At 38.7% G+C, this 14,465-nt stretch overlaps 1 protein-coding gene across 1 annotated transcript in view; it reads right to left on the bottom strand.

Moving 5' to 3' along the window:
* GRIP2 (glutamate receptor interacting protein 2) overlaps positions 1-14,465 on the bottom strand; it is a 165,374-nt gene that overhangs the window by 112,375 nt on the left and 38,534 nt on the right. Inside the window, exon 2 of the mRNA XM_031964425.1 lies at positions 1,306-1,386. Within this exon, the coding sequence (XP_031820285.1) occupies positions 1,306-1,386 (81 nt within the window). The remainder of the gene's footprint in view (positions 1-1,305; positions 1,387-14,465) is intronic.

The raw sequence follows: 14,465 nt of genomic DNA, 5'->3' as shown, positions 1-14,465 counted from the left end.
GATTATTCCTTATGTCCAGCCATACTTTATTTTCCAGCCAGGCTAATCTCAGTGGCTCCAGTTCCATCTCTTCAGCCTGACTGGTCATGTCCTCATCACACTGTCATCAACAGGAAATAAGAGTTTAAGGTGAGGTTACCAGATTTGGAGGCAGAGGACCTGATTTCATACCTGGGCTCTGCTCCTTACTCCCAAAATGCCCTGGGGCAAAACATTGAACTTTGTGGGCTTTAGAATCCTCAAGTGTAAAATGAGGAGATTGCCCTGGCTGACCTGGAAGGTCTCTCCAGTGCCCCCTCCAATAAGAAGGGTGATCTCCATTTCAAAATTAACTTTTCTGTGCTTTTGATCTTATCTAGTTTTGACCCGTCTTTCATCTTCTCCCTTTGCATACTCCCTGACTATTAGCTGTTAGGATGCTATAAACTCTGATTACAAAGTCCTCAAGCCCAAGTCTATGTGAAAAAAAAGTTTAGCAAATATTGCCAAGTAAATGCTTTTTTTTTGCTGATCTAGTGACATTGAATCACCATTGCTCGAATCTATGGTGTTCTCGATGCCCCAAACCTCGGGCAGCCTGGCAGCAGCCCAGGACATAAGGCCTCCACAGGAACACCACATCTATACAGTCAGTCAATAAGCACTTATGAAATGCTACCATGTGTGCTAAGTGCCGGGGATTTAAAGAAAGGCAGAAGCTGGCCCTGCCCTGAAGCAGTTCACAGTCTAATGAGAAACAACATGCAAACAATTATGTACAAACAAGCCATATACTGGGTAACTAGGAAATAATCCACAGAAGGAAGACACTGGAAAGAGAGATTGGGAAAGGCTTCCTATAAAAGGCAGGATTGAAGGAAGAGGTGAGGAGGAGGAGGGAGAGCATTCCAGGCCTGGGGGACAGTGGGTGAGAACACAGAGACAAAGGTTCCAGCAAAGACAAGTCTCGCCATCTCATTGTTCTTCCTGGGTCATTGGTTCTACAATTGCCACACTGTGAACCAAAATCTACCATTACTGAGAAGTTCTGATTCTGCTCTTATCTACTGCCCACAAACAGCCTCAGAACAGGAAAAAGGTTGATGCAATCCTCATGGAGAGGTAGCTGAGGATCACTGCCTTCCCAGCCCCCCAGTTCTGTTACTCTGCTTCCTCAGTGTAGTGACACTAGGCTAGCTTTTTACCCCCAGCAATCACTTAGTCTCCATCCTACTCCATCTTGGACCTTCCTTCTTGGGCCAACAAAATCTACAAAGGCTCACTGATGAAAGAAACGGAAGTAAAAAGGATGAAGGGACTCATTACCTGGAATACTTTGCCTTCGGCAGACCAGGGCTGTGTCTGCGCCACCTGAATCTTTACTTCCCTTTGAATAAGGACCATCATCTATAAAAGAGAAAGAGGGAAAATGGGTTGAATACAACTTTCATTTCTAACTGGGCTCCCCTTTTCTTTGAAGAAATCATCTAGTCCCATATCCACGTGACCTCAGAATGCATTATTTCATGCCACAGTTTTGCTTTGGTCCTTGGAAGAGATGGGGGATTATAATGGATTTATTTCCCTCACATTTAATTCTCCTAGAGAGAGCCAAGTCTGTCATCCTTTAAATCAGGTGAAATGGGGAAAAGACGTAAGACCATCCCTGGAGTAAGATATGCCGAAAATAGCACTAGAATGAGAATAGAATGAGATGCTGGTCTGGAATCTAACTTGCTGTGTTATTTGGATGTGGAAAAGGGAATAAATGGCCCCAAAGCTCTTGTCAGGGTCAGCTTTTCCCTATTTGGGTCTTAGTTTACTGGCTTAAGGGATCTCTAAAGCTCTATCCAGGAAGCAGGAATCTGGAAGACTCATCTTTCTGAATTCAAATCCAGCTTCACATACTTATTAGCTATATGACCCTGGGTAAATCACTTGACCCTATTTGCCTCATTTTTCTCATTGAGAAAATGAGCCAGAGAAAGAAATGGCAAACTACCTTTGCAAGAAAAACCCAGGTGAGATCATAAAGAGTTTTAAGTGATTAAGTGATTAATAAAGGTCAAAGGCAACTTTGATATTTTGTGATTCTACTTGAATTTTAGCCCATAATTGTGGTGATGGGCTTAAGGATGAGGAACAAGCTAGAAATCATTTTCAAGAATAGTTTTACACATAGACCCAATAGATAGCAACATATGTAGTGACTTGAGGAGCATAAAAAGTTTCCTTGTCCAAAGATATCTCCCTTCCTGCCTCCCGTGATGCCTAAAATCTCACTATTAGTTGGAAATCCATTCCTTTGGATCTTTAATGCATTCAGAGTCAACAAACATCCATTAGGCACCTGCTATGTGGAAGGGATTATGATGGTTACTTGGGATACAAAAATTTCAACAAAGAGCTTGTCCTAAAGAAGCTAGAGGCAGAGCAGACGCTGCTATTTCTGCCATCAACTGGTATTTGCATAACATTTTGAAGTTTACCTAAGGTTCTGCTTTATATACACCATCTCATTTGCTATTCACAATCTGCCCTGGAAGGTAAGTGCTATTATTATCCCCATTTTACAGATGAGGATTAAGTAGTTTTCCCAGAATCATTGTAGCTGGGTAAGTGTCAGAGGCAGGATTCATACCCAGGTCTCTTATTCCAAATTCAGGCATCTTTCCAAGACACCACGCTACATGAACACAGTTAAGAAGCATGGAATGGGCTAGGGCCAAAGGAGAAATGAGATTCTCTAGGAAAAATCCAAATAGGAGGAGAACATATTCAACCAGAAGGTGGACGTAGCATTTAAGCTGAGTTTTGATGAAAGAGCAAGATTCCAACAAATAGTGAAAAGGAGGGAAGGTATTCTAGGTGAGGGGGTTGATGCTTTCCTTTCCCAGAGTCCCTAAGTCAGTGGTCCTCAAAATGTAGTCCAAAGAATTGTTGGGGTCTCTAAAACCCTTTCAGAAGGTTTACAAATTCAAAATTATTTTTTATTTCTAATATAGTAAATAGCTATAAATATAACCCATGTGAACAAAAACTCTTTGAACAGATCCTCAATAGTTTTTAACATGAAGATACTGAGAACAAAAGTTTGAGAACCACTGCCCTAAATCTTGCTAGAAGCGGGACCACCATCATTCAGTTCATTATTATCAGCTTGTGGAGTAGTTAGGACTAACTGACAGTTACTTGAGAAGCAGACCCTGAGAATGAGAAACAGAAGTGTTTAAGAGTCAGAAGGTAATGAGAGGGAAAGAAACATGCCAAAGACAAATCCTTCCCAGGCTTCTCTTTGATGCTGTTTTTTAATTGTTGAGGTTGTTTGTTAGTTTGTTTTGAGACTGTCTGCCAGTCTCATACAGGTTGGAAATGCTATGGCCACTGACAGACTGCTGATAGTACAGAAACTTTGACCCTGCTCCATGGATGATCTGGGCAGCCTAATGTACTCCCTCCCTCCCCCACCACTCTTAGAGGACCTCAGTTAATTCTATCCTTACTGAAGCTTAGAACTCCTGCGCTCCATCTATCCACTAGCCTCAGCCTCCACCAGTAGCAAGGATTATGGCCCAGGGCCGCCACACTCAGTTGACACTGATCTCTTTTAGAAAAATGTTTTATGGACGCACTTTTTTGTGTCTCTGTCACTTACGAACCCCTCCCCAAAGGCAACCACCACCACCATCACAAAACACTCTTTTCCTTGTAGCAAAGAAGTACAATTCACAGGATCATATGCTAAGAGTTGAGAGGCATCTAAGAGCCCAAATGGCCCAACCTCCTCTTTCCAAGATGATATCCTGCTAGAGAAGTGACTTTGCCAAGATCATATGGGTTGTAATATTGCAAAAGAATCAGAGCACTGACTATCTATGAAAATGCACGGCTCATTCTGTTTCATTCATGTCTGCCATCTCTCTGATGAGGGGAAAGAGATGTTCTTCACCAGAAATGCACCCGCAGGTTGTGCATTGGCCTTCTGATATCAGGTAGGGGTCTTTTGGAAAGAGCATTTGTCCATAGCAGAAGACATGGATTCAATACCCAACAACTAAATGATCAGGATAAGTCATATCATTTTTTTGGCCCTCAATTTTCTCAGCGTAAAATGGGGATAATAATTCTTGTCCTTCCTATCTCACAGGGTGGAGGTGAGAAAAATATTGCATAAATCTTAGGTTGCACCAGAAATGAGAGCTTCTTCTACTGCTGACTCCTTGGGTACCATCGACATGATGAACAGTGGATAAATCAGTTTAAGACCAATTTTTACTTAAGTACTAGATATGCCAGTAATTCCTCATATGCTAATGATAAGTCAAAAGATTTTTCCTCTGGGTCATTTCCCCTCATCAAGGGGAAATTGTTATCTAATAATAACTCATGATTATAATCTTATGATAATACCCCATTATTCCATTGCCTTTAAAAAGAGAATCCTAATAAAGGTGTTCAAGATACTTTCCTATATATTTTCTACTGGGAAGCTCAGAACAGCCATGTGATAAAAACAAAGTAGGAACGATCAGTCCCATTTTACAGACAAGGAAGCTGGGGCCCAGAGAAACAATTAAGTGACTTGTTCATGGTCATCCCAATAATCACCCCAATGGTCCTCTGATTCCTGTCCCAGTGCTGCTTCCATAGGGCCCAGTTTCTGAACTTCGTTTGAGTTTCTCCAGAGCACTTTAGTGAGGCAGGATCATCCGTGCTGATGTTCAGTACAGTGCAATTCCCTGATCCAGAAAGATCTCAAGAGAGACCAGCAGGTACTTAGGCATGCCTGGAATATGACAAGCATCTGCTAGGAGACCAGAAATAATTCTGGAAAGCTGCTAAAGCATGGCTACCAATGGGCCTACCAACCCAGGCTAAAGTGAATTGGAAAGGACAGAAGCGGAGGTGGGGAGGACTTGCAGGGAAACACTATCATTCATCCCAAGGAGAGAATGCCAAGTTTGGAGTCAGAAAAACTGGGTTCAAATTCTCTTTGCCTGTGCAACCTTGGCCAAGGCATTTAACTTCCTAATCCAAAAAATGGAGAATGTAGGGAAATAGATGAGGTGACTTCTAAATCATCTTTTGGCTCCAAATCTATGACCTTGTGAGCTTAAGTCCTATCAAGATGAAAAGGTTTCAGAGATGGACCATCCCAGAGAGAAATCCAGTAGGGTACCACCTGGTAAAGAAGAAAGGTTACCATGGCAACAGACTCCACAGACATGCAAAAAAGCCAAGGGATGCCTATAGATTTACAGTTCAAAATCAAATACTTAACAAGCACCGAAAGCAGCAAGCTTTGCATGTGACTAAATCACTGGTAAGTTTTCTTGAAGAGGAAGAGAGAAAGAGAGAGAGACAGAGATAGAAACAGATAGAGACAGACAGAGACAAGGAGACATACACAGAAAGACAGAGAAACAGAGATAGAGAGACAGAGAGAAACAGAAACAGACAGAAAAAGAGACCAAGAGTGGTTCATAGAACTAAATTGTCTGATGATTTGCTGACTAATCTTGTTGAGGAAGAAAGAGAGGACCAATTGATGAGAAGCATACAGGAGCTTCTATCTCTAAAGATGTGCAAAGTTTTAAGCAAACCCATCCTGGACTAATCTCACAGTACTCTCTGTCCCTCATCCTTAATTCCAAATGGCCCCTTAGTCTTGTCTCTCAAATATGATATTCCACTTTTCCTTTCACCAGGTAGGTCCCCAAGCCAGAAATGCTCTCCTTTCTCACCACTGCAGAATCTCTAGTTTTCTTAAAAGCACAGCTCTGTTGTCCTATAAAAGAGAGACCTTTGTTGCCCTTTCCAATTCTTAAGTTCTCCTTCCACAAAAATTTACTCTGTATTTACTTTGTATATATTTTGCATATGCTGATCTCTGTTCATATCATCAAATCAAGTGAGCAAATATTTATTAATAGCCTCCTATGTTCCAGACATTGTGCTAAGCCCTGGAGATACAAAGAAGGGCAAACATTCCTGTCCTCAAGAATCTTAGATTTTAATAGGAGAGTTAACATACAAACAACTATATATAGGCAGATGTAGTTAGGGTAATTTGGAGATTATCTTAGAGGTAAGAGCACTAAAAATGACAATTTCTTGGGGGCAAGACCTATTTGTTTCTGTCTTTATATTTCCAGCACCTAGCACTGAGCTTAACACAGAGATGACATTCTTAGAACTGAATCAAATTGAATCTAGAGCAACATCCTTGGGAAGGACAAAAGATTCCTACAAAATACTCAACTGATCTGAGTGATCTTTAATACTTTAACTTCTAACCCTTTATTTCCTTCAGACCTAAACATGGCATTAGAACAAGGGCTCTGAATGTTTTTGTGTCATGGATCAGCGTTCAATGCAGAAGCCTAGAAAGGGATGAAGGGGACAAGGGATCATTAAATTCCAAACAGAGGAGTCTATATTTGGTCCTAGGGAGAAGAGGAAGCCACTGGAGTTTATTGAGTGTTTGTTCAATAATGAGATGTACAGCTATTGACGCAGAGGTTCATCCCAACCCATGTGAGGGTCACTCACAAAAGTTCTATTCATAGCAGTTTGGGGTTGGGAAGGTGAGAGGAGAAATAATTTGAGGCCATCCTGTTTCCAGATCCCCAGTGACCTCGACTCTGTGACTGATAGACAAAGTAGCCTTTTAAAATATTAATATTTTATTTTTATTCTGAATTTAATATTCATCAAATATAATGGACATTTGTATATACAAATACATGGAACTTCAGTTCTCTATTATGTACAGCTTGCTTAATAACCTATAAGTTTCACAACCTCTAGGTTTCAAGGCTATACTACTTGTCCAATCTTCTGTATTTTTTGTCTCTCCACTAAAGATGCGTCAATTGAGGGGAACCCCAAAACTCTTTCTCTTTCTCTCTTTCTGACTTTGGTGGGAATGCTAAGCTCTCCCCTGAGAGATCCACCCCAGGAAATCAAGATAAAGTGGTTTCATTCTGTTATTTGGGTGGGACTAGTTGAGTACAGGACCACTCTTACTTAGCCTGAGCTGGAGATTCCAACTCTATTGAGTTGGAGATTAGCCCAGAGACACTTATTCAATTCCAAGATTTTCTATTCTGATTCCAGCTCAAACTTTAACTAGCCCCCATCAAGAGCTGCCCCCAGCTTATAGGCAAGGTTTCAATTATAAACAGAGGCAACTTGGGGCTCATTCCTTGCAGAGGACCTAACATGCTATGCCAAGGAACCTCCCTCTCTCCTTGGCATAACCTGCAACCCTCTGCCCACTGAAATGATATTCTCTTTCAGTGTTACTCCCTCTTTGTCTCTCTTACCTATTTCCCTAATAAGACCTTATTCACTTTCTCTGCTAGGATAGGATTTTTCTGCTAAAAACTCTATATCCCTCTGTCAAGACCTTGCTGCCAAGGAATTCAGTCTTTCTAGCAAAAGTTGACTTCCCAATGCCAATAATAAATCTTTGCCAGTTTAACTTTTCAGGTTTGTAAATTCATTTGCAAAGGACCTGTGCTGCCAGAAGGGATTCCAACAACTCCCTGACCTGTGCTGAACCTCATCATTTGGGGCCATAACCCTGAACCTCATTACAATGAGTTATTTTTTAAAGAATTGTCTTTTACAAGTTCAACTGTGGACTTCCTCAGACAAAGATTGTCTTTTTCCTTTCTTGGTATCCTCAGCACTTAGCACAGTAAGTGGCTTATAGTAGACACTTATTAACTTGTATTAACTTGGCTTGACTTGTAATACATCAGTAGGACAAGCATGAAAGGAGAATATATGACATAGGCTCACGATTAGGGAGAGAACCTCATGGTAGGATTAGATCTTGTCAATATTATAAAGTTGACAGAGTATATCTTTGATCTTTCCATTGCTTTCCCCTTACAATGGAATTTTCCAGGATTCTCTTGTTTCCTGTTCTTTCCTTCTCAGATCATTTATCCATGCTGAGATTGAAATGACTCATAACACCTTGTAATGTGGGCACTCCCAGAATCCTGATCCTTTCATAAACATAAACTCACAGCACTAAAAAATAAAGTATTAATGGGGAAATGTCTGATATCCCCAGGAAGTAGAAAGGGGATTGGAAGGGAATAAGCATTAGTATAGTATCTACTATGTACAATGCACTGGCTAAGTGCTTTTTACAAATATTATATCATCTTATCTCCCCAATAATCCTTAGAGGGAAATGCTATTATTGTCTCCACTTTAAAGATGAGGAAAGAAAGTGAACAGAGAACATGAATTGCCTGGGGTCTTTTGGTTGAGGAAAGGACTTGAAATCATAGTACAAATTTCATTTATATCTAAAGCCACATCCACTTGAGAGAGATTTTGTTCTCTCTTATACTTGTCAAGTCAGTCCTACAGATAACTGAGCAGGAAGAAAGGAGTTGTGGAAACTGTCACTTCAGAGAAATGTTTAGAGAAGGAGGACAGTAGAGCTATGTGTATGGTTTACATGGAGTGGAGGTGCGGAGACCATAGGACCATAGATTTAAGCTAGAAGAGGCTACTTAATCCACCCTCTTCATTTTACCTAGAAGTAAACTGAAGCCAAAAACGTTGCCCCAAGTTCACATAAGTAGCAATTGGAAAAACCAGTTCTGACTCCAAATCCAATATTCTCTCCGTTTTGCTTTTTGCCTTGAGGCTATCACTTTTGTTGGATGTGAATATTCAGTTTGGAGAAGCTAAGTCTATAATCAGTCCAGCACTCTGCACCACATATTCCCTTGGTCACTCTCACATCCTGTCTGTCTCTTCTTATAATCACATAATCTATTAAATGCCAATGTTTTCTGTGAGGGTACATCCACAATGGGGAAAATCAAATAGCTATTGTCAAGAGTCCCAACATGGACACCCACCTCTCTTCCTCTATGAAGCTGTTGCCTATAAATCATCATTAAAAAAGGACAGAAGAGGAGCCTCTGAATCAGGGCTGATGCTGGCCCATTAGAAGTGGGGGTTCTGAGAAATGGGGCTTTGGTTCTCCACCTGGATTTTTCTGGCTTCTGTATTTGCACTCTCCATAAATTGGTAAATAAAGGAACTGGCAAAGTTGGTTTTACTGGATATTCAAAGACAAGAAACATTGTTTCATGGATCATTTGGTCATGTTACACTGCTATGTTCTTAATAAGGGGCCACAAAAACAATTACAGTTTATCACCAATATCCCTTGCAGGGAATGAAAAAGTGGAGAAATTTGATAAAGAAGTCTTTAAAATCCTCCAAATTAAAGCAAGATATACTTCAATATTTGGTGACTTGAATGCAAAAGTGAACATACATGAACATGCCAAAAAAGTATCTAGAAGATATTATTCAGGAGTAAGGAGAGAGACTATAGACTCAGAAACAATATAGAAGCTTCACATCTATACAGTATGACCATTTTCTTTTTGAAAATGTTCATAAGATATTAGGCATGTTAACACAAAATAATGACATCAATTATATTTTAATATACCAGAGAAGATTGATTACTTATGTAAGAATAATTCTTAAATCCTAAATTTTTAAAAGTCTCTACTTTTTTAGGGTAAATTAGTGCAAAAGCAGAAGAAAAACATGAAAACATATGGCACATAATAAAAATGACTAACTCGGCCTTTTTAATCAAGTTATTAATGATGGAAAAAGTTGAAATGGAAGAAGGAATAACAATGTTACAATGTATTAAAAAGTTTAATTAATTGAAATAAATTATCCAAACAGAGAGACCAAAAAAATGTATATTATTTGCTGTCTTAGTCAGCAAAGAACTGATTTATTCCCCAAGCAGAAAGATAAATCACTTAAGGCTAACAATACTTTAGAATATAAATTCAATTATAAAATTTACAACAGATGAGGTAAAAGTATGGCTTACAAAAACATCAAAAGATTGTAAAGAATAAAACGAGTTTAAAGAAAGTTTACAAGACACTCAATAAAGCAAAGTTAGCCTGAGAATATTTACAGTTGTTATTGGAAGAATGACCAATAGACAAAAGATGGAAAAGATCTACATGAATTTTTATAACAAATTTTGCTATCAAGGGTAGAGTTAATTCATTTGGTTTCTGATATCACCTCCCAAATGAGATCATGAGAGAAGTGAAAATGACATCAAAGAAAAAAATATGGAAAAAAGACCAATATACCAAATTTACAAATCTTCACAAATACAACTGTGCTCAATGAGATTATAAAGATACCGGGAGAAGGAGGTGATACCAAATTGAGACAAGAATACAAGTATCCTTTTCTCCCTATTCATTATTCTTAGAAACCCTTAGTTAGGGTGACAATTGGAAAAGGTTTCAGTGAAAAATAAAAGTTCAGTTCTGCCTATGGGAGGAAAAAAATCTTAGGACTTATTATTGTCAAGAAATGTTTACCTAGAAAATTACACTCTATTGACCGACATACCTATTTTCCTGTCTATATAAACTTTATATGAAATGACTTACACATGCATTGAGGACATGAAAGAATGTAAAAAGGAAATTACTATCCTTTCATAATTGAAATTACATAATAGATGACATTTTTACCATTTCACAATTAACTTAAAGTTGTAGGAAATACAAGATCCTACTATGATAGCTTTTTTTGTAGGTAATGAAAAGAATCACCGTGTTTGGCAGAGCAAAACACAGCCTTAAAAATTCTCCTCCAATATGATGTCTCCTATATAATTATCAATTTCATAAAATATCCTTAGAAGATATTACAAGATAGTTTATTTTTTGATGATTTTCTGATAATTAATATCAAACAAGCCTTAAAACACTTCCCAAAATTGTTAGCCAACAATGATAAAGAATATCCATCCAGGCACCAAGTCAAGGAAGGATACATAATGAGAGCCTTCAGATGCCCCTGTCAGAAGGTGTCATTAGGGTGATTTTATCAAACTCCTGAATACTGTAGAGCATCCTACAAAAAGTCACTCAAAAGAGTTTGACTTAATTATTCAAACATAGGAAAACCAAATAGATAAAGAATGCTTAAAATTCGGATTATACTATGAAGACATGAAGTTAAATGAGCAATATATCCACTCCATCCATATCTACCTAAACATCTAGCTCTACCTCTCTGTAGCTTCAACTATCTTTATCTCTATCTGTATCTATTTATCTGTCTGTTCATCTATTTTTTTTCTTAGATTCAGCCAATAGGCAATAAGTTGAATGAATAATTTATAGAGTTCATCCATGTTTCATATATATAAATAATTTACCTATCTATCTCTTGGATACAGCAAATGGTCAATGAGTTGGGTGAGTAACCTATACAGTCTATCTATAAGTGTACATGTAAATATATAGATCTGCATATGCAAATATGTATATATACATATCTATCTGTCTTTCTATTTCTTAAATACAACAAATGCTCAATGGATTAAGTGGATAACCTATAGAGTCTATCTATAAGTGTATGTGTAAATTGCATATATAAATATACATCTATCTATCTATCTGTCTAACTATCTCTTAGATACAGTAAATGGTCAATGAGTTGGGTAGAAAATCTACAGAGTCTATAAGTGTATATGTAAATATATAGGTATGCACATAAATATATATATATATATTATATATATCTTAGATACAGCAAATGGTAAATATTTTGGGCCCAAACCCCAAAAAAGGAGAATGAACTAAAAAGCCTTTTACAAGTAAATGACTCTAAGCATCTCTTTGAAATAAAAACTTCTCTTTTGAACACCAGGATTCTTCCAATGATTTTGTATAACTGTGAGTCATGCTCACTGCTGTCTCCAAAGAATTAATGTTGATCATCACCCAAAGAAAATGGAGGGGTGTGTTAAACATGTGAAAAGACTGCAACACATTTCAAAAAAAAGAAAAAGGATCAGGAAGGAAAAGCAGTGTAAAAAAATGTCATTTAAAAACATATGATAGAAAAAGTCATACATTTGTAAGTAGTGAGAGAAAGGGAAAACTGATGAGCAGCCCACATGCTCTACAGAAGTCATGTCCCTCCCAGCATGGCAAGAGGACCCTCTGATGGGATGGATAAAAATACTACAGAAAGGGCAGGATAGAGGCAATCTGCATCCTTACAGAAAACATCCAAAGTGATAAAATCACAGATTTATTTGAGAGTTTGTCTCCTTCTCCCATCCATGGTTGTGTGCCTCTGGAGAAGAGTTTTGTGCTTAGGGCAGTTAGATGGTACAGTCAGTGGATAAAGCACCAGCCCTGCAGTCAGTAGCACCTGAGTTCAAATGCAGCCTCAGACCCTTCCTAGTTGTATGACCCTGGGCAAGTTAGTTACCCCTAAATCACACGCACAGATTTATGTAATGGTTTGGGCTCTACATTGATGAGAGTCTAGGCCCATAATAGCCAGTGGTGGGCCAGGATTGGCTATGTCACAGGAGCACTGACAGCCAAGTCTCTAACATCTTCTTGGCCCTTCCTGGTTCCTTAGAAGTTCTTATGCTCACAGTCACAGTACCTTCATAGACAGAAGTCATAAGACCTGGACAGAGACTTTTGTTGTTGCTGTTTGGTTGGATGACTCTATGTAACCCCATTTGGGGTTTTCTTGGCAAAGATAAGGGGTCTGCCACTTCCTTCTCCAGCTCAGTTTACAGATGAGGAAACTGAAGCAAATAAGGCTAAGTGACTTACCCAGGATCACACAGCTCGTCCTGAATCCAGTCCCAGTGCTCTATTCATTTAGCCACTTAAGTTCCTCTTTGATATCAAGACACAAATCACATAAATCTAAGGACTCTTGGGGAGTATTTATCCCAATTTGCTTATTTTAGATGAAGAAACAGGACCTTAGCCATGAAGGTCATAGTTAGTTAACATCAGAATTAAGACAAGAATCCCATTCTCCTTTTCTCCCAGTCCAGTACTTCTGGAAAGTCAGGGTGAAAAAGATTGCAGTAAGAAGCAAGAACTCAGCTATCCCAGTCTCCCTGCATAAACCTTCTTCCCTTCCCTGGGCAATTAACTCAATAATGAATAGCCGGGTATCCTATTGAACCTTTCAAAAAAGTACATATCATTAATTCTGCCACGGCATGTCCTGCTGTTCAAATGAGCTCACTCCCTACCCTCTCTCCTTCCCTTCTTTGTCTGGGGGCCAATGATGAGCAGTGGGGTTTCTGCTCAGTCCTTTAGCAGTTATGTTCGATTAATCAAAGAGTCAGCTAAGAAAAGATATCCTGCAAGTCATCGAAATGTCAATTTCCCCTGATTATTTTTTAGAGCTGGTCTCTTTGGAGCGATTGAGACTCAGTGCCTCTCTAAATTCTTCCCCAAACTTGTCACAAGATGTCAGGGCTACAAGGGACCCTAGCGATTAGAATAACAACAGCTGAAATGTAGGCTACATGCCACAAATTTTACAGAATGTTTTCTAAATATCATCTTATTTAATTCTTACAATAATAGAATGTTTTCTAAATATCATCTTATTTAATTCTTATAATAACCCTGTGGGGAGGCTCCACAGACATTACTATCTCCATTTTACAGATGAGGTTTAATCTAGCACGGGTCCATGATTACCCAGCTAATAATTGTCCAAGTGGGAGTCAGACCTTGCCGTCCATTAATGACAAGTTCAAAGTTCTTTCTGTACATCTGTGTTTTCACTCTCAACCGTCAATTAATCAATCAAAATAGCATCTGGTAAGTGCCTACTATGTGCCAGATGCTGTGCTAAGTGCTGGGGATAAAAATAAAGGCAAACAATGATAGGCCCTGCCCTCAAGGAAGTCACCAAGAGGTAGAGGACTCAACATCTAAGCAGTGAGGGGGTCATCTTCCAAAGAAGGTAATAAGATCAAGAGAACTGGAAATGGCTTATTTTGGGAAGTGAGATCTCAGCATTTGGGGAGGGGGGAATACCTCTGTGAAGACAAGGGGATGGGGAGTGGGTGGAAACAACTTGGTTGAATGGAAGATAGAGAAGATAAGGGGAGAGCCTGGTGATGTCAGTTCTATTTATTTGTTTAGTAATTTTGGCCTTCCAATAAGACCTGAACTTGTATCTTTCTCTATTAATAGGAAAGATCATTGGATTAGGCTATTAATATTTGAATATACTATACTATTAATACTTGAATTCTCTGCCTAAAAGTTTTACTATTATGAAGAGAGCCCCCTCATTTTGGGTACCACCATGAAAATCACAGATGTGAATGACCTTTGAAAATAAGAAACTTCATGCTAACTTATAATAGTATTCTTTACTGAAAGAGAAACTTATTGGCCAAAAAATTTGTTAATTCTTGAAAACACATTTTCTTATAACAGTAAATATGATTTTCTCTCTCTCTCTATATATATATAATAGCTTTATAACACCTGATCTAGGCCCGTGTCCAGAGCATAATACAACTCAGCACTTTGTACTCCATTCTGACTGACCACTGGTAAAGAGATTTGGGTGTGTAGAGTACTATGCAATTGATTGCT

This window comes from Sarcophilus harrisii, chromosome 1, assembly GCF_902635505.1.
Source record: "Sarcophilus harrisii chromosome 1, mSarHar1.11, whole genome shotgun sequence".
Taxonomy (NCBI): domain Eukaryota; kingdom Metazoa; phylum Chordata; class Mammalia; order Dasyuromorphia; family Dasyuridae; genus Sarcophilus; species Sarcophilus harrisii.
Note: the sequence above shows the minus strand (reverse complement) of the source record. Positions and strands in the feature narration are given on the sequence as shown.